The following is a 19,535-nucleotide window of genomic DNA, read 5'->3' as shown; positions in this document are numbered from 1 at the left end:
TCTCTCTCTCTCTCCCTGGAGGGGACAGATCCTGCGTTACATCGAACGATTCCTTCAAGATAATTTTCCGTGCTCTCGTGGGTCACCAGCACACTCAGGAGTGGATTCAAGTACTTACAGCGCTTTCTCATTTTACATTTCAATTCCTTTATTCAAACAACCTCTATATTTTCCCTCCTTCTTTGAAACGATATCACACGTTGCGTTAAATTCAGCGAACGGGCCAGGGAGCAAAGAAAAAACACCCGCTGTGTCCTCCCACGTCCTTCCTGCTTCTGTGGATGAAGGGGCTTTTGGGGGAGAGGGGGAGGGAATGGGAAGAGGGAAGGATGAGGGGGAATGGGGGTGGGTGGAGGGATGGAGAGAGGTTCTTTGTCCCAGCTTGATGCTTGGTTATTCCTGCCTCTGCCCGCAAATCCTTCTCCGCATTATCCAGGTGCAAATACTTTGTAGAGTTTGGAACGAGAAGACACTACAAAGGAAGAACAAAGGTCAGCAAGGCTTGGCTCTCCCCTCGTGCCCAAGTAAATCCATCCAGAGTAATTCCCCCGACAGATGAGACGGCCTTTGCCCTGGTTGACTCTTACCCTCAATCCATGTCGGGCTTCCTCAAGTACTTCAGCATCACACTGTTCACGTCAGTGGGCTGCGAGTCTGAGTCTCCCTCCCCCCGGCTCTTCCCCGTTCCCGGGAGCTGGGAGCCGGGGTTCCTGGCCGGCCGGTTCTTGATGCTGTCCGCGCTCCTGTACGACGTGGTGGAGCCCGAAGACGAAGAGGAGTCGGAGGCGTTGCCGAAGAACTCGCGTTCCTCCGTCCCGGCCGAGTGTCGAGGGCCGGCTCCTGGGGGGCCCCGGCCTCCGGGACCCTCGGGGCATCCACCTCTGCCTGCCCCCTCCCTGCCCAAGGGTCTGCGGATGGCGGGAAGGATGTCGACATCGGACTCCTTCCTCCTCTCATAGCTCAGGCTAGGGACCTTCCAGGGGGTCTTCTCCGCTGACCCCTCCTCGCCGGGGAGGTCGCTGAAACGTTGGCTCCTGATGACGATGGGCTGACTGAGAACCTCATCGATATCTTCCTCCAGGGGGTTATCAAGCCACCTTCTGGGGGATTCATCCTGGTGGAGACCGAGCCCCTGATGTCCCTGGTGGGAAGGCTGGGAGCTAGACCGAGACCTGAAGATGACCTGGAAGGTTCTGCCAGCGTCTCCAATGATCCGAATCGGTTCCGCCTCATCGTCCCCGTCGGCTCCCCAACTTCGGAGCTGATCGGGAGTGACCTGAGACTGGCGGAGCGCACCAGCCCTGCTTTCAGCTGCCCTCCGCCCTCCGACAGACTCCGGGTCTCGAGTCCCACCAGCGAGTTCTCATCCGTGTCCTTGCCGGCCAAGCGCTTCCCGAGGGAGGAGAGACCCACCGTCTGGTAAATGGGCCGCAAGGAGCCCTCATCCCTGCGGATTCCGCCCGGCTCACTCTCCGCCACCCGCTTCCTCCTCAGTTCCTCCAGGAATTCCGACAGGGCGTAGGAGGAGCTCGGGGACTTATCCTCTCGCGGAGGCGAGGTTCTGGACCAGGCCGACGAGGAGTCTTTGCTCCCCTGGACGCCGCCCTTCGCCAACTCTCGGCTTCTGAGGCTGAGGCTCAGTGCAGAGCCAGGCCTGCTCTCCGCGTGCTGCTTGCTGTCTCTGAGGTACCTGAGGGGGAGACAGAGGTCGAGTAATGAACCACCAACACACCTCCAAGTAGCGAGGAGCCTTGGTCAGAGCCTGTCTGGAGTACTGCATCCAGTTTTGGGAACCTCACCTCAAGAAAGGTAGACTGTCCCTGGTAGGGGATGTAGCACAGCTTCACCAGAATGGCTTAACAGGGTTAAATTACGAGAGCAGTTTGCATAAACGTGGCTTGTCCTCCCTTGAGGTTGAGGAGCGATCTAATTGAGGTGCTGTGTGCGCAATTGGCTGCCGGGTTTCGCCCAACAAACTACGCAGTCACTCCACTTCACAGTACGTTCTGTGAAGCGCTTTGAGACGTCTCGATGATAACGTGGTAAGGCCTGTGTGGAGTCCTGTAGCTCAGTGGTTAGAGCACTCGCTTTGCAAGTGAGAGACCTGAGTTCAATTCCAGGCAGAGGGCGAAACCTTGGGCAAGTTTCCTTACTCCACACAGAGCCTAATAATGATACCTCCAAAAACCAAAACAATAATAAATCGGTCATTTTCAATCCACGACTGTTTGTGGGACATTGCTGTGCGCAATTGGCTGCCGCGTTCGCCCACAAATATACAGTCACTTCACTTTACAGTGTGTTCTGTGAAGCGCTTTGGGACGTCCTCCCGACGTGAAAAGCGCTATATCAAATGCAAGGATTAGGATTAAGGCGTTGTGTCAAAGGCAAGGAGTATTATTATTATAATTAATAGTATTTTATTCCTACGCAGTTCAGGGTCACGAGCTACAAGCTGAAAAGAGGAATGCAGAATTGTCGTGCTTGGAGGAAAAGGAGAAGGGAGGGAGGGATGGGGGGGAAAGAGAGAGAGAGCGAGAGAGAGAGTAAGAAAAATCACACCACTTCTATTTCAAACATTACTCACTGAGAGCATGTAAAATTTAGTCCGAGGGGAGATGAGCTTTCTGCTAAATTCAGGGAGTCTGTCTGAAGGCGTACGTGCCTGGAATGAATGAGCACAAACAGAGAGAGTATTCGTGCCTCACACTGCCCCACTGATGGGAGGTCTGAGACACTAAACACCTAACATCTGTACATTGCTCTTATCTCCCCCGCGTGCAGGTGGGATGTGAGCAATCTCACAAGCCAGCACCCGTCTCTCGCCAGTCTCTAACAGCTCAGATGCTTGTTTTATTCAGTGCTGCAGTAATCAATAACAAGCTGTGCGGTTTTAGCTGCTTAGACTCCAGCAGTTACCCCCAACGCACACTCTGGGCTCCCCCCTAAGCCTTGGCTCTTGCCAACCTGCCCCTAATGCCCTCCAGAATTAGGTAAGCAGGATGTGTCCTTCCAGAGAGAGTGAGAGAAAAAGAGAGCGCATTCCATTCCAACAATCTATCTCTGGGATTTCTATGTGTAGGTGAAATTCTCAGCTTGGTTTGGAGACTCTTAAGCAATGGTGATGGGTTTCCGTGTGTGTTGGACACCCGGCTGATCACGGTGATGGGTTTCCGTGTGTGTTGGACACCCGGCTGATCACGGTGATGGGTTTCCGTGTGTGTTGGACACCCGGCTGATCACGGTGATGGGTTTCCGTGTGTGTTGGACACCCGGCTGGTCACGGTGATGGGTTTCCGTGTGTGTCAGACACCCGGCTGACCCCCCAAAAGAAGTAATGTTCACTGTTCTGTGTTGGCCTCACACTCTCACTGCCCGAGAACCGAAATTCTATCTCGTCTCAGCCTCAGTCTTGATGTTCAAAATGTCACAGAATTATGGAGTCCTGTATCGTAGTGGTTAGAGTTCTCACCTTGCAACCGATTAAGGTTTGGTCATTCATTCCATGACTGTATGTGGGACACTGCTGTGCACAATTGGCTGCTGCATTTCACCCACAAAACACTCCACTTTACAGTATATCCTGTGAAGCGTTCTGAACTGTCTCAATGACGTGATAAGGCGTTGTATGAAATGCAAGGATTATCATTATTATTCATATAAACTCTGCGAGGAGCTTGGAGACTCTGGACATTATAAGCCCTATTTCAATTGCAAGGCATTTTTTATTTTTTATTATTTGGCATTTTACGGTGAAGGGGGTTTGGAGACATTGGGTGGAATGAATTAACTTTGAGCTGGGAGGGAAAGGAAGGTAAGACCGAGTTACTGTTTGACTGACTGTGTCTCGTAGCCTCGTGTGATGCCCTTGTGTCGCTGGAGACGAGTGTTGTGTCGGCCGGGTGATGATTCCTGTGATAAAGGTCAGTGTAGCAGAAGCTGTACTTGGATCTGAGGAGATCCCTGCTGTGTGAGGGCTTGCTGGCGAGGATCAAAGGGATTGAGTCAGTGCCTACCTGGAGCTGTGAAGGCTGGTGTTGTCAGCTGTGGATGGCCTGGATAGGCTCCCAGTCACACTGCCTCCGAATGGTGACCTGCGACCCACAGAGCGGCTCGTCAGTGACACTGAACCCGCGCCAGAGCCTGGCTCACAGCTCACATAGGATCCTGCGCTGGACTGGGAGTCACTGTGTGAGAGAGAGAGAGAGAGAGAGAGAGAGAGAAAAAGAGGGGGAGAGAGTTAGAAAGAGAGAGCAGATATAGAGAGAGAGCGGAGAGAGAGAGAGAGAGACAACAACTACAACTTGCATTCATATAGCATCCCAGGGCGCTTTATAGTGGCGGAGTCTGAGAGAATGAAGAGAGAGAAAGAGAGAGAGAGAGAGGGTTAGTAATATTATACTATTATACCCGTGTGTACTGCTGGACTGCCAATAACTAGTCATTTTCTCATTAGCTAATCTGTAACTTGAGTTCTCTGGGGATGTGTATTTGCAGAAGAATATTAATCTTTAGACTTTTCTCTTTCTCCGCTATTATCTGATCTGACTCATCATCCGAAGGAAATTGAATTGAGTGAATGAGCTCACAGTCTAGGCTGGTGCTCGCAGGGTACTGACAAGATTGGCCACTCGCTTCACGGCTGTTTGTTGGACATCGCCGGGCGCAAATTGTCTGCTTCGTTCTCCTACACACACACACACACACACACGCACGCAGTTGCTATGCTCTCTTGTAAATGCTGCGAAGCGCTTTGAGGCGTAATCCTGATTTGAAAGGCGCCGCGGTGGGTTAATATGATTAAAGGATAGAGAGATAGATCCCTTCCACTGACACCACTGGGTTAATGTGTAATACAGACATGGGCAATGTGGAGTCCATTGATTTGGGAGAGGGGAGGGGGTTGATTGCTCAGAGCAGGAGCGCTGGGAATACTCCATCACTTTGAAGCCTTGCCCAGATGATCTTGTATTAAATAAGTAAATGTTTAGCATCTGTTCAACCAGCTAGTGTTAGCTGTGAAGTGTTGGCTGGCCTTAGCAATGGTTGTCTTGCGTTCACTCTCGCTCTGGCTCTCCCTGGGGTATTGCAAGTCTACTGGGTGGGTTTTCAAATCTAAATATAATGCCCCTCCACCCCACCCTCCCATCCTGACAGCAGGGCAGAGGGCAATTATATCTGAAACTTATAGCTTAAAGGTTTCGCCCCGCCTGGGAATCGAATCCGGGTCCTCTCGCTTGTGAGGCGAGTGCTCTAACCACTCCAATCACGAGTTAGGCAGGGAACAGGCCTGCTCTGTGCGTTACTCTGTTTCTCAGAGAAACACGAGTGGGTGTGTGAAGAATGATCTATCACCTCGAATGTCCCTGTCAACTTCTTAGACATCTGTGCTGCTGGCTCGAGCTCCCATTGTATCCTCTCAGCATTCCCTCAATGCCGCGATAACATCTCTGTTACTAGCTTCGGTGCCTCATACCTTTGACTAACGGGATAATGGGGTCAATTATTCGGTATTTCTTAATGGATTTCTTAATTAAGATATCCAAGCCAGGGATTTCTTCCAGTAACTGACTGAAATGGATTGCGTGTCACCAATTCATCACGTTAATATTAATCCCTGCCGTTCACACAGCCTGTGACATCTCCACTGCGTTTACTACATGGAGTAAGTAGTGACGGTGTGTTTTTGTGGGCGAGGACGGCAGACAATTTGCGCACAGCGGCGTCCCCACAAACAGCCGTGAAGTGAACAGGCGATTTTATCTGGGGGATTGTCGGCCAGGACACTGAGCGAGAGATAGAGAGAGAGAGAGAGAGAGAGAGAGAAACTTCCCTCTCTTTTCCAATAGGGTCCTTGACATCCGAACAGGCAGATGGGACCTTGGTTTAACGTCTCACTCAAAGAACGGCGCCTCTGACAATGACTCAGGCGAGAGCGCTACCAACTGAGCCAAATATTAGCATCTATGACACCAGCAGTTGATACTCAAAGTTAGACTGACAATTGCTACAGACTTGTATTAAGATTAAACAGGGAATAACTGACTGTGAAGATATGAAGGTCCCCCAAAAAACAACAAGAAATATATTATAAATGGCCTGAACACACAATGCAATGTCATTGGCACAAGAGCACAAGTTTGTCAACTTAAGTCTGAGGAGCTATTATTACAGCCATTGTTTAAGTATGAGTAATGCTGAATAAAACAATATTTCATATTCATACAGACTTCGTGCAATATTAATAAGGCGCTTAATTATGTATAGAGGCAGACACACACGGGGGGAGTACTGCATTGTGATTTAGGTGTCAGCTCGGCTCCGCTGGTTACCATATTGCCCCTGAATCGGAAGCTTGTGAGCTCAAACCCCACGATGGGATTCTAAGCTCATAGTCCAGGGCCAGGATGGTGCAACTAGTGGCCCGGGGGCCACATCCGGCCACCCAGGTCCTCACGTTTGCTATGGGACTCCATAATGATGAGACTAAATAAGATGAGGCGTTAAACTGAGGTCCCGTCTGCCCGTTCATGTTACAGATGTTGCGGCGCTTGTTGAAAAGAGAAGGGAGTTTCTCTCTCACAATATCCTGGCTAACAATCCCCCAGATAAAATTGATCACTCACTCACTCCACGCGTGCAATTGAGCTACAAAATACGCAGTCACTTTATTTGAGACGTCCTTCCCACGTGATAAGACTCTGGAGCAACGAGCAAGAATTATTATTAATTATTATTCCTTAGCCTTGCGGGCCGGGTTCAGCTGGGGTTGGGCTGGGTTTGCCAATGATGGTGGTTGCGTGTGCGGGAGGGGGTTTGACAGGGCACTGTAAACTCGGACAGCTCCTGCTGAGCTTCACACGCAACACTGCAACAGGCAAAGGCAAAGGCCAACGACCGGCACCTTCTTACCTGTCCCTTATAGCGGAGCCAGCTCTGGGAGGCAGCTGTGTGCTGGGAAGGAAGGAAGAGAAGAGTCTGTCACAAGCACAGCATTGCCCCAACGCACACCCAACCGGCATCCATTCCTACTACGTCAGGCTCACAGAAGTCTTTCTGGTTTCTGCTGACGATTTCAGATCCTCTCACCCACTCACCCACTCAGCTACTAATCCCTTCATGCCCTGGCCCCTCCCTGCCTCTCTGACCTGCTTACTCCCCAAACCATTACCCACTCGCGGCCTCCTGCTCGTCTCTCGCCCCCTCCGCTCCACCATTGGAGGTGGCACTTTCAGCCATCGTCCCCTAACCCCCCCACCCCACATCCTGACCCTCAGCTCCCACCCCCAGCTCGGGTGCCAAGCCAGGATTGTTGAGCACATTGGGACATCCTCCTCCCGCTGTGTGTACTGTAACCGCTCTGTACGTCTCAGTTTCCCATTATTCAACGGCTTCACCGATGGAGCCAGTGGCAGGAGCTGGGGCCGCCCATTGCCTAAAGCCCTTACCTCTCAGTTTCGGTGTCGCTGTCATCACTGGATTCCTCCTCCAGGACCGCCTGGAAGTCTGCGATCCGTTTGATTGATGTCTCCAGATCCGCTTGTAAAGTCTCCTTGACCGTCACCAGACATTCCACTTGAGCTTCCTACCAATCACACAAACAGCGCTCAGACACAGGGGTCACCCCCCACCTTCACATACAGACAAGAGTCTCCTTAACTGTATCCCTTTAATGGAGAGACGGAAGCGATGAAGCATTCAGAACCTTTAGCCACTGGTGCTAACAGGTCAAACAGAGAGACCCGAAGATATCGCTCCATAAAAGTGTCACCAACCATGTCTGGGATATTATAATAGTAATCCCTGCGTTTGAAACAGCGCCTTATCATATTGAGATGTCTCAAAGGGCTTCACAGTATATACTGCAAAGTAGATTGACCGTATATTTTAATGAGGGAAACACTGCAGCCAATTGCAGACGGCAGTGTCCCAACAAACAGCCGTGGATTGAGTGACCACATTTTTTTTAAGGGATTATTACCCCCGGAAAGTGATCCGCCAATCGACCTACTCACTGCTGGTAAACAGAGGCGTGTGTGTGGAGTGAGGAAACTTGCCTAAGGTTTCGATCAACCGGGAATCAAACCCAGGTTCTCTCGCTTGCGAGTCGAGTGCTCTACCACTGAGCTACAGGACTCCTATGACCCTTGGCGACAGTCTGTTTTTTTGGAGAGGGAATGAATCCTATTTGGACTTGATGAATAAACTATCTCCCTGGAGATCAAGAACTCCGAAGCTTTCTCTTCTCTTATTCCATTATATATCATACAGTGAAAGCTCTGTTCAGACCTGCAACCCGCGGCTTCTCACACCAGGATTACAAGGTGAACAAAATTACACAGGGGAAAAAAGAGAGGGATAATTACATCTCCCATGGAGCTAATTAAACGCCGTGCACTTATCAACGGCTGCCCCTGTGGTTGTGCGTGAACAGAACCGACTCCGAGCTGAGAAAGTCGAGCTCCTGTTGAAATGTCCTTTTTTTTTCTATTTCTGAGACTTACACAGCCCTGAGTTAGCAAATGCCTCCTAGCTTTCTGCTCAGCACGGGAGGTGTTTTTTTCTGGTCAGCCGGGTGTCTAACCCATCACCGTTGCTTAAGAGTCTCCAAACCAAACTGAGAATTCCACGCATCCCACTTTCTACACATGGAAATCCCTGAGAGAGATTGTTGGAATGGAATGCGCTCTTTCTCTCTCTCTCTCTCCTCTCTCTCTCTCTCTGTCTCCCTGGAGGGACTTGCTTACCTAATTCCAGGAAGTATTAGACACAGGTTGACAAGAGCCAAGGCTTGGGGGGAGCCCAGAGTTTGCGTTGGGGTAACAGCTGGAGTCTGACCAGCTAAACCTCAATCCACCAACTGTCACAGTATATTCTATGAAGGGCTTTGAGATGTCTGAAAGATGTGATAAGGCGCTGTATTAAATGCAAAGATTATTATTCTTATCATCATTATTATAGTTGGGGCTTTGGTCGAATGAATGATTTATGTTGGAGGTGTATGTCCTCACCAGCTCCAGCCGCCGTCGCGAAGCCTCCAGCTCCCTCTCTGCCAGATCGTCCATCTCTACCTTCATTTCCTCCATCCTCAGCTTCCAGTGGCCGGAGATCTCCTTCTCCCTGGCCTCAGCCTCTGCCGCCTCCTCCAGCTCCTCACCCATCTTCATCACACTGTCACGCAACCGTAAGACGAGAGTCTGCACCGGAGCGGAGAGAGAGAGAGAGTGAGAACAAGAATGAGAGAGAAGACAGAGAGATAGAATCAGAGAGAGAAAAAGAGAGAGACAGAGAACAAGAGAAAAAGAATGAGAGAGAGAGAGAGAGTAAGAGAGAAAGTGAGAGAACAAGGCATGCGACCACCATAAGTTGGTGGCCACCCAAATTTCCATTCCTAGCTTCACCGCTTGAAGGAAAAGAACCTCAGAAGTGGAGAACGTGTGTGAAAGGCTGGCGTGCCTACCTCAAATCTCTTGAGTTGTCCTCTCTGAAACTCCATTTTGTTCTCCAGGTCACAGATGATGGCTTCCTGCCTGCTGACAATCCCACGCTCCACCATGGAGTGCTCCATGTACTCTATCTGCTCTGGGCAATCTGCAGCTGTGGGTTTGACAGGACACACAGAAGAATCAATGTTAACACTGAGCTGAGAGCTTGATCACAGCGCATAGAGAGAGAGTCTCTTGCACATCCCTTTATACAGTAAACTCCTGATAACTAGTCACTCTGAGGGAAAAGGGCTCAGTGATGAGTTATCAGGAATTAGGCATATAATAATAGTCCTTGCATTTAATATAGCGCCTTATCACACACATTACTATTATACTATAAAGTGAATTGACTGTATATTTTACAGGCAAAACACGGCAGTCAATTGCACAGAGCAGCGTCCCCACAAACAGTCGTGGACTGAAGTGACCAAATTATTATTATTTATTTGTACATGAAATTTATACACAACTAAATCCATCCGGGATATTAACAGCAGGGTGACCTAAGTGGTAGTGACAAGTTAAGCCAGGGTTGAGACGTTAAACCTCACTCCCCATCCGTGCCCTGTTCAGGCCGATGCTAAAGATCCCACGGAGCTGTTTGGAAAGAGAAGGGAGTCGGTAACAATAAGGTTATGAAAATTGCTTGGAACATAAAACATCCTTACAAGCCCAGCGCCGCTCTCTCTTTCTATCTCTCTCTCTTTACCTCTCGAACTTGGGACCTCTCGATCCCGAAAATTGTCCAAGGTTCACTGAAGCGAGCCACATTAACCATCCGGTCAAACCGTCAGCCTGAGAATTCCCGACTCCCAGACTCCGATCCTTAAAACGCACCTTTCCTTAATGTGCAAATTCTTCCTGAACTCCCACATCCATTCTCTCTGTCGGGAAGACAGTTTTAAATCTCGTTCGTTCACACTCCCGCCTGTCCGTATGCACACTAATTAATTAATGGCTCATCAGTTGCCTGCTAAACTGTGTCTGGAGATTATTACCATGTGGTGGAAGGAGCTGAACAGTTGGCACTGTTTACCTGCAGCAGAGAAGGTTTGGGGAAGATGAGGGTCTTGAGATGGGCCTTGAAAGAGGCAATGGAGGGGCTGAGGCGAAGGGGCTGTGGATGGAGTTCCAAAGGGTGGGGGCAGAGCGGCTGAAGGCCTGACTGCCGATGGTGGGACAGGCAGGGCCGGGGATAGGGATCAGGCCAGAGCCCACTGAGCGGAGGGAGCAGACAGGTCTGTATGGAATTAGCAGGTTATCTCTCACCTTTTCCTGAAACTGTTGCTTATCTTTCGCGGCTTCGTGCAAGCGTTCCTGGAAGTCTCGGATCTGGGCGATGTCATTGGAAGACTGAGAGACGGATGAAGTGTATTTTTTTTTTTGCAAAACAGAGAGAGAGAGAGTGAGATGTCAGACCCCAGAATAACCAGGGCAGAACACAGCAGAGCTATTTCTAACCAAAGTTTATCAGTTCATCTCTCGTTCGGTTTCAGAGATTCACACATTAACTTCCCGCCCTCTGGGCGAACGTCAATTACTGTCATTTGTTTGGTTTCCAATTATAGCTGCCCATTGTCCTTCCCAATCCTCCCCTCTCACCACCTCTCAACCCTCCCGCCCCCCAACCCCCAACCCCCAATCCACCCCCCTCACCTCACCTCTCAACCCGACTCGACAAACTCCACCGCTGTTAAGCACTATCCAGAGCGCTATATAAGTGTCGGCTAGTCAGCACCCAAAGTCAGAAGCTTGACGTGCTTCCGGTACACGGCTGGTCCACATACACCATGACGTTCACCGACCACATGGGGACTATCACAAGGCGAGGTACAGCAAACTCGGACTGTACTTGAGGGCGCTACGCTATATAAATGCAAGCTGTTATTGCTGTAGTTACTAGGAGAAGGATTGAACGCACTCGGCCTCAGAACAGCTTTGGAATGTGGGAAGTGGAGAGATCTCTCCAATGGGATGGGAGAGTAGATGGATTGAGATAGGGGGGTGGGGGGTGGCGGGGGGGCGACTGGCCTCTTGGGGGCAGTTGGTCCATATACCTGGGCGATGAGATCTTTATGTTTCTTCATGAGCTCATTCAGATCCTCTTGATCTTCCTCGATCCGCTTCAGAAGATCAGTTTGCTCGTGCTCCAGCTGTAACAGCTGCTGATCCACCTGGAATGGGTTAAAGAGTGCAGTGAAGTGCCATCGAGTAGTGGTTAGCGCACTCGCCTCGCAAGCAAAAGGACCCGGGTTCAATTCCCGTTTTAAGTCAAGTTTCCTTACTCCACACGCCTCCGTGTACCTGGCAGTAAGTAGGAACCCGCTTGTTAGTCGATTGGATCGCTTTCCGAGAGATAATAATAATCCCCGCAAAATAATAAATTTAAGAATAATAATTTTGTCACTCAATCCACGAGTGTTTATGGGACACCGCTGAGTGCAATTGATTGCTGCGTTTCGTCCACAAAATACAGTCACTCCACTTGACAGTATATTCTGTGAAGCGCTTTGAGACGTCGCGATGTTGCTGGAGAAAGAAGATGATGATAAAAAACAAACCCAGCGACTCTCAGTGGGATATTTCAGACACGTTCTCGCCAAGACACATACTTAAGACGCATCTAATACCAGCAATTCAAAACCCTTCAACTTCCTGAAGTGTTCAGACTGATAAAGATCAGAAGACAGCAAGAGACGTCAAGTGTCAGTGAGGACGCAATCCATTTGCTTCGGCCAACGTTAACAAGGTCTGGGCAATCTCACAGCAAATGACTCTCTCCCTCACCCACTCTTTGTTCCCCATTATACTTGGCAGGGAATTTTTTTTTTAACATATAAAATGCTGTGGATAATCCTCACCCACTAGCCCTGAGCAATTCCCCAGCAGGAATTCCTAAACTCCCCACCAATAAATTGCCCTTCCATAATAATAGTAATAACAGTAATAAACGTAGCGGTAATTTCATTGGCAGTTGCCAAGTGGTCACCGTTTAGACAGAATTTTTTTAGGCAAATTTTAGAGAACATTATTTGATAATTAAAGACATTGTATTATATCACGTTCGTATTATTTGAATCATCGTAATTTTTGAAACGAATACACGAAGCATCGCTTAGTCTGTAGAAATCTGTGTTTAATATTTCGGTGTGTGGGATAAAATGGGCCCCTTTGAGTTCAGTCCCCACCAGTAACAATTCTTTATAAAATGCCGTTATATGTGCAGTGACGTGAGCTATTTTAAGACGGGGCCACTTAAGTGTTGTGTCTATAACCAGGCGGTATTTGAAGCGCCTGATAAATACATGCATGTCAGTCAGATCATGGGAGGATTGGGGATGGCAACTTATAGTTCACCGTTACCATGGAAATCAACATTTCTGAGAGAATTTCCTACGCAGCTCATTAATATTAACGCTTTCTTTTTCCTATCTGAGAATAGGGAAATCCTTGAGGTGGGGGGGGGGGGAGGGGGGGCGGTGGGGGGGTTGGCATTGGCGTGGATTATTAATAATAATAATCCTTGCATTTGGTACAGCGCCTTATCACGTCTCAGAGACGTCTCAAAGCGCTTCACAGGATAATACTGTAAAGCGAATTCACGGTGTATTTTCTGGGTGGAACGTGACAGCCAATCGCGCACAGCAGCGTCCCCCAAACAGTCGTGGATTGAGTGACCAGATTATTATTATTTTTTAAGGGACGATTGCCACAGGGAAGATAGATAACCTTTGCTTTTCATACAGCGCCTCATCACAATGTTCAGACGTCCCAAAGAGCTCGACTGTGCGTTTTGTGGGCGAAAGATTAGAGCGAAGACAGGAACAGGGAGCGGGGATGCGCTGAAGGTGCTATCTTACCGTTTCTTTATCTTTCTGAACATTTTCCAGCTGAATGTGAACCTTTTCCAGCTGCAAAACCACCATCTTGTGAGACGCCTCCGCCTGGGAACAGCGAGAATCGCGTTCCTGTAACTGGCAACAACAACGACGACACATTACTTTTACGCGGTGCCTTTCAGGGATTTGGAACCGAGCTGGGGTTGGGGATCCGCGCCGGGGTGGGGGGTTTGGGGGGGGGGGGAGTGGGGTGGTGGGAGGAGGGGTCACTAACCCAGGGCTACAGTCCATATGACCCCCAAGCACGCCATGATTTATAAATAATAATAATCCCTGCAGCTGATACAGCGCCTTGTCAAGTCTTCGAGACGTCTCAACGCGCTTCACAGGATGTACTGTAAAGTGTAGTGACTGTGTGTTTTGTGGCCGATTTGCTCCAGCTCGGAGAGTTCATCCTTGGCAACAACACACAGTCACTACGCTTACACAGTTACGAATCCCCGCGGAGTGCTTTGGGACGACGCGACAGTCTTATTATCGTTATGATAACTGACCTGAAGCTGCAGCGTCTTCACTTCCTCTTTGCTGGCTGTCTGCCCCGGATCATCCATCGTGCCCAGGAGGAGCTGAGCGTCAGCCAACAGAGCGTGTGTCCTCCTCAGGTCCCTACGCAGCCTCTTCTCCACGTCAAAGTCACGGTGACCTATCTGCACCCAGAGGGGACACCAGATCACTTCTTATCGTCTTCCCAAATCCATTTCAATTGGGCCCTCAGCCCCTTTCCCCCAATGTTGTGCCATCCTGGCTCGGTTGGTAGCGCTCTGAGGCAGAAGGTTGTGGGTTCAAGCCCCCGCAACCCTACCCTCTGCCCACGTCAGGACTTGGAATTCATATTTTTAAATTATTATTACCATACAACGCTTCTCACACAGGATAGAGACCTCACATAACCCCTCACCGCTCCCACCGCAACCCCACATCACCCCCCTCCACCCTCCCGAGTACCCCCCAGGACTGACCTGCTCACACAGGGTCCCCACCAGGCTCTCCAAGTCCTGCTTCTCGTGAAGGACCATCTGCCGTTCCTCAAACTCCTGCTCCAACTGCATCTGCAACTGGCGAAGCTGCAATCAGACAGTCACAGGAGATAATATAATAATAATAATAATAATCCTTGCCTCATCACATCTTCAAGACGTCTCAAAGCGCTTCACTGGATATACTGTAAAGTGGAGTGACCGTGTATTTTTGGGGGCGAAACACAGCAGCCAATTACGCACAGGAGAGCACGTGAGAGCACGTCTCTGGACCCTGGGCAGTTAACAACATAACAGTTGCTGGACGAAAAGAAGACCAAAGTCCATCCAGTTCTACCTTCCTGGCCGAAACATGTCCCAAACTATACACTGTATCCCACTATTGCGTGTAGTACTCTAGGGGTGACCTGCGTTTCGATGGGGGAGGGGGAAACGGACGCACAGCACGCACGTTCGCGCACACGCATGGACACGGACACACACGCGTGTTGGGAGGGCACCATACCCTTCTCTGACAGGACTTGCGGACGTCCTCCAGCTCCTCCTCCTTATCCTCCAGCTCCTTCAGGTGAATCTGCTTCATCCTCTCGAGCTCGATCTCAAACCGTAGGTGAGTCTGAGCAACAGGGAGGGAGGGAGGGAGGGAGAGAGAGCGAGAGGGAGAGGGAGAGAGAGAGGATTAACAGCAGGGGTCATTACCAAACCGTGAGGATTCACGCAGTCTTCGTGTTCTCATCCGACTGCAAAACATTTTGTAAAAGCGTTTAATCTCTCGGCTCACACTCGGCGTTTCATTTAAAGGGGGCTTTGTGTCAACACAGAGCGATAACAGGCTCCTTCCTTTACTCCTTATTCCGTATCAATGATAATCCTTTGCATTTGATACGGCGCCTTTCACATCAGGAGGGACGCCTTGGCAGGATTTCGCCGCGAAGCGTAGTGACTGCGTGTTGTGTGGGCGAAACGCGGCAGTCAATTGTGATCCTGGAAAGCGAGCCACCAATCGAGGTGACAACCAGGTTCCTTGCTTACTGCTGGGTAAGCAGAGGCGTGTGCCTGGAGTAAGGAAACTTGCCTAAGGTTTCGGCCCGGCCGGGAAGCGAACCCGGGACCTCTCGCTTGCGAGGCGAGGGCTCTAACCGCTGAGCCACAGGACCACAGTATTGTTGCTGTTCTCCCCCAGTTGGTGACTGACCTGCTCCAGTTGTTGGATGGTTCCCGCTTGCTCCCCGAGCTCCTTCCGCTGTTCCTCGGCCGTGCCCTCCAGCAGTCGGAGCTGCCTCTTGAGCTGCGTCACCGACTCCGCGCTCTGGGGCTCCCTGATGCTCAGCTCCCCCAACTCCACCTCCAGCCGCCCCGCCCTCTGCGTCAGAACCGCCACCTCCGATTCCTTCTCCTGTCGAGCCAGACGGAGAGAGAGAGAGAGAGGGCTGAGTCAGCTGAACTGAACCGGGGCTAGCAATCAGCCAAAGCATCGATCCTTGTCCTGCTGGGTCAGGGAGGGGGAAATCAGCCCAGTATTCCTGCTCCTGGGCCCCACCAATCCTTACTTGTAGCTTGGAGAGAATTTGGGAGAACTCTAAGACTACGGACGCCATTTTTACGATCGTACCGACAGAGATTTATGTACACCGTGTGCATTTGGCCTGAAAACTCAAGATAAGGCGGTGAAATAATAATAATAATAATAATCCTGGCATTTGATACAGCGCCTTATCACGTCGTTGAGACGTCTCAAATCGCTTCACAGGATATACTGCAAAGTTGTTTTTTGCGGGCGAAACACAGCAAATTAAACGAAATGTAAAAGCGTGTGTATAAAAATATACAACCATAAAATATATTTTAAGCAGCAGATACAAACGAAAGCCTTTAGTTTTGGGTCCGCGGAAGGTTGCACCCCACCCCCCCCACACCTCACCTGCATCCGTTGCTGGGACCGATAGAGCTCCGTCCTCAACGCCTGGTTCTCTTGGGACAACCTTTCACGCAAGGTCCTCTCAAAGGCCGCCTCGCCAAGAGCCTGAGCCAACTCCCCGTCAAACCTTCCCTCGCAAAAGCCAAATGCAAAGTCAAAGTTAAACCGGGACCAAACCTTCCTTCCAGTGACGAGAGGGTCCCTTCACCAGCGACGCAAACCGCCCACTAATGGGACGCCCCCCCCCCCCCACCCCAAAAATAGACCCCAGACTCAATTTTGGTTTTCCAATAAAACCCAATTGCGCCCTCAAATGCCTCTCGCATTAGATGAGGAGGTTTCTGTGCCCTAACGCTCATTCACCTCACGGCTGTTTGCGTGGAGGTCGCAGTGCGCCGATCGTCTGCCGCGTCCGCCCACAAAATACACAGTCACTACACTTTGAGAATTTCAGCGTTATAGCAGCTGCTATACGAATGCAATGGTTATTACTATTGGAATAACTGAGCACCCATTTCTGTGGATGTGACGCACTTGTTTCCTGGCATCACTGCGTGAAATAGTTCTCCGTCCGTCCGGGAAATATTCAGGTCGTCTATCTGTTTAACGAGGCTGTCTGGAGGACGTCACGTCTCAGCTCTGTGCTGCCGCGGGGGTTGATTTGCTGAGCTCTGCGCTCAGTGGAATGCAAAGGCAAAGGCAAAACACTCTGACCACAGGGAAGAGCTGTTGGGAGTCACGGCGTGTTACTCCTTCTGGGTAATGCTGAAAATAGCCAGGAACTTGGACGTCTAAAAAAAAACCACACACACATCTTCCCCTCCGGTCAGACACCTGAACTTTGCACATTCAGACACGTTTCAGGAGGAAGGAGAGCAGGCTGTTGAGATTATTATTAATGATAATAATCCTGGCATTTGATACAGCGCCTTATCACGTCTTCGAGACGTCTCAAAGAGCTTCACGGGATGTACCGTAAAGTGAATTGACTGTATATTTTTTTGTGGGCGGCTTATCACTTCGCCAAGATTACATTGCTGTGCGCAATTGGCTGCCGCGTTCGCCCACAAATAAATTCACTTCACAGTATATTCTGTGAAGCGCTTTGGGACGTCCCCCCGACGTGAAAAGCGCTATATCAAATGCAAGGATTATTATTATTATTATCTCGAAGAGCTTGGTGGGCTTTTAATGTTAAGTGTAGTGACTATGTATTTTGTCGGTTTACGCACAGCAACTTCCCCATATACAGCTGAGAGATTGTTGTCGGGGGCACCAGGAAAGAGAAACTCCCTTCTGTTTTCCAACAGCCCCGCGGAATCTTTTAACGTCCCCCTGAACAGGGAACAGACAGGGAGTGAGGTTTAACGTCTCATCCTAAGAATGACACCTCTGACAGTGCATCGCTCCCCCCTCTGTATGGCTCAGAGTCCCGAGATGAGGGCTTGAACCCACAACCTTTTGACACAGAGGCGAGAGCGCGAGTGACTGAGCCAAATACGGGCTCGACGGGCAAATGGCTTCCAGCCACGACGGACTTTCGGGAATTTAGTTAACGGAATAAGGATCCCAGGCCAGTGACTCCAGCCCTTACTCCCTCCTACAGCGACTGAGTTAGGAGACTGTAAAGCCACTCGCTCGAGGTTATTCCTACTTCCGTTGCTTTTTCTCCAGCTCATGATTGCGGCTCTGCTGACTGTCCATCAGCACTCTGGCGTCCTCCAGGTCTGAGGTCAGGCACTTGCATTTCCTCTTCAGCTGCTGAGCGCTCCTCTTCGTGTTTTCGTAACCGCCCTGCAGGTCCCCGAGCTGAGGAGAGGGGCAGGCGGGGGGTGGGGGGGGTGGGGGGTGGTGGGGGAGAACAGGTCAGGGTCATTTGAAGAGAATAAAAAACAACCCCCTCACTCACTGCGGGGCCATTCGATAGGGAAGAGCAGAGAGAGGAATACAGCGGTTCCACACAAGATACTGTTGGGTTCTATCCTGGCTCCTTCTGAGGGACGCCCACGATGGGCTTTTAAACAGATCAAAGAGACTGTACACATTCTAGAAGTCCGTTCCCCCCTCTCCCCCCACAAAAAAATCTGCACGTTCAATTTAAAGGCAACGGTGTTAAGCCGAAAAGGAATTAGGATGAAGAATTTCGGGCCCTGGAAGCTTATTGTTTTGGCTTTGGTGGTTTGGTGGAGAGCACAGAGGGAGGGTGGGTGGGTGGGTGGGTGGGGAGTTGGGGGGCACGGTGGAGCCAGGCTGTGTTGTGCCACCTGCTTCATGAAATCAGAATCATAAAGTCTTACAGCATAGAAGGAGGCCATTCAGCCCATTTGGCCTGTGCCGGCTCTTTGAAAGAGCTACCAACTAGTCCCCACTCCCGTTGCTCTTACCCCAACTAGTCCCCACTCCCGTTGCTCTTACCCCAACTAGTCCCCACTCCCACTGCTCTTACCCCAACTAGTCCCCGCTCCCCCTGCTCTTACCCCAACTAGTCCCCGCTCCCCCCCAACTAGTCCCCGCTCCCCCGCTCTTACCCCAACTAGTCCCCGCTCCCCCGCTCTTACCCCAACTAGTCCCCGCTCCCCCGCTCTTACCCCAACTAGTCCCCATTCCCCCCGCTCTTACCCAAATGCTTCTCCACTCCTCCCGCTCTTACCCCAACTCGTCTCCACTCCCCCGCTCTTTACCCCATAGCAAGCCTTGCACCATTTTTCCTTTTCAAGTATATTCCCAGCCTCTTACCTTCTGTTCCACTTCCTTCCTGAGCGCCATCTCTGAGCTGATTCTCTCCTCGAACTCATGGATACGTTTCCTCAGGAACTCGATCTCCGTCAGCGTGCAATCATACCGCACCTGCCATTCCGGCTCTGGAAAAAACGGGAATCACCAGGTTAATCAGATAATAATAAAAATAATAATGCTTGCATTTGATACAGCGCCTTATCATGTCTTCGAGACGTCTGAAAGCGCTTCACAGGATACACTGTCAAGTGGAGTGACTGTATATTTTGTGGGCGAAACACGGCAGCCAATTGCGCACAGCAACGTCCCCACAAGCCGTGGATCAAGTGACCAAATTATTATAATATTTTTTTCTGAAAGGATCCTTGCTTACCTTTGACCCCGGAGGGAATCTCTCTCATTGCTATTTGTTGTTGGGATTCTTCCAATTGCTTCTCAACCGAGTTCAAGCTCTTCCCCACTTGCTCGTGCTTAGTCTAGAACGCAATGGGGTCACTATCTGGTTAGTACAGAGTAG

At 50.3% G+C, this 19,535-nt stretch overlaps 1 protein-coding gene across 1 annotated transcript in view; it reads right to left on the bottom strand.

Annotated features, from left to right (window-relative positions):
• Window positions 1-896: 896 nt before the first annotated feature.
• Window positions 897-19,535, bottom strand: part of LOC103184081 (unconventional myosin-XVIIIb) — a 44,686-nt gene continuing 26,047 nt past the window's right edge. Inside the window, 19 exon segments of the mRNA XM_042337518.1 lie at window positions 897-1,690; window positions 2,588-2,665; window positions 4,017-4,187; window positions 6,913-6,954; window positions 7,449-7,585; window positions 9,012-9,197; window positions 9,461-9,582; window positions 9,585-9,597; window positions 10,758-10,841; window positions 11,546-11,662; window positions 13,349-13,462; window positions 13,882-14,034; window positions 14,347-14,451; window positions 14,870-14,980; window positions 15,560-15,760; window positions 16,286-16,409; window positions 17,937-18,091; window positions 19,019-19,143; window positions 19,392-19,494. Coding sequence (XP_042193452.1) covers window positions 961-1,690; window positions 2,588-2,665; window positions 4,017-4,187; window positions 6,913-6,954; window positions 7,449-7,585; window positions 9,012-9,197; window positions 9,461-9,582; window positions 9,585-9,597; window positions 10,758-10,841; window positions 11,546-11,662; window positions 13,349-13,462; window positions 13,882-14,034; window positions 14,347-14,451; window positions 14,870-14,980; window positions 15,560-15,760; window positions 16,286-16,409; window positions 17,937-18,091; window positions 19,019-19,143; window positions 19,392-19,494 — 2,871 coding nt within the window. The 3' untranslated portion in view covers window positions 897-960.

The sequence above is a fragment of the Callorhinchus milii genome, unplaced genomic scaffold (assembly GCF_018977255.1).
Source record: "Callorhinchus milii isolate IMCB2004 unplaced genomic scaffold, IMCB_Cmil_1.0 Scaffold8, whole genome shotgun sequence".
In the NCBI taxonomy this organism is placed as follows: Eukaryota; Metazoa; Chordata; class Chondrichthyes; order Chimaeriformes; family Callorhinchidae; genus Callorhinchus; species Callorhinchus milii.
The sequence above is the reverse complement of the archived record's forward strand: the minus strand, read 5'-3'. Positions and strand labels throughout refer to the sequence as shown.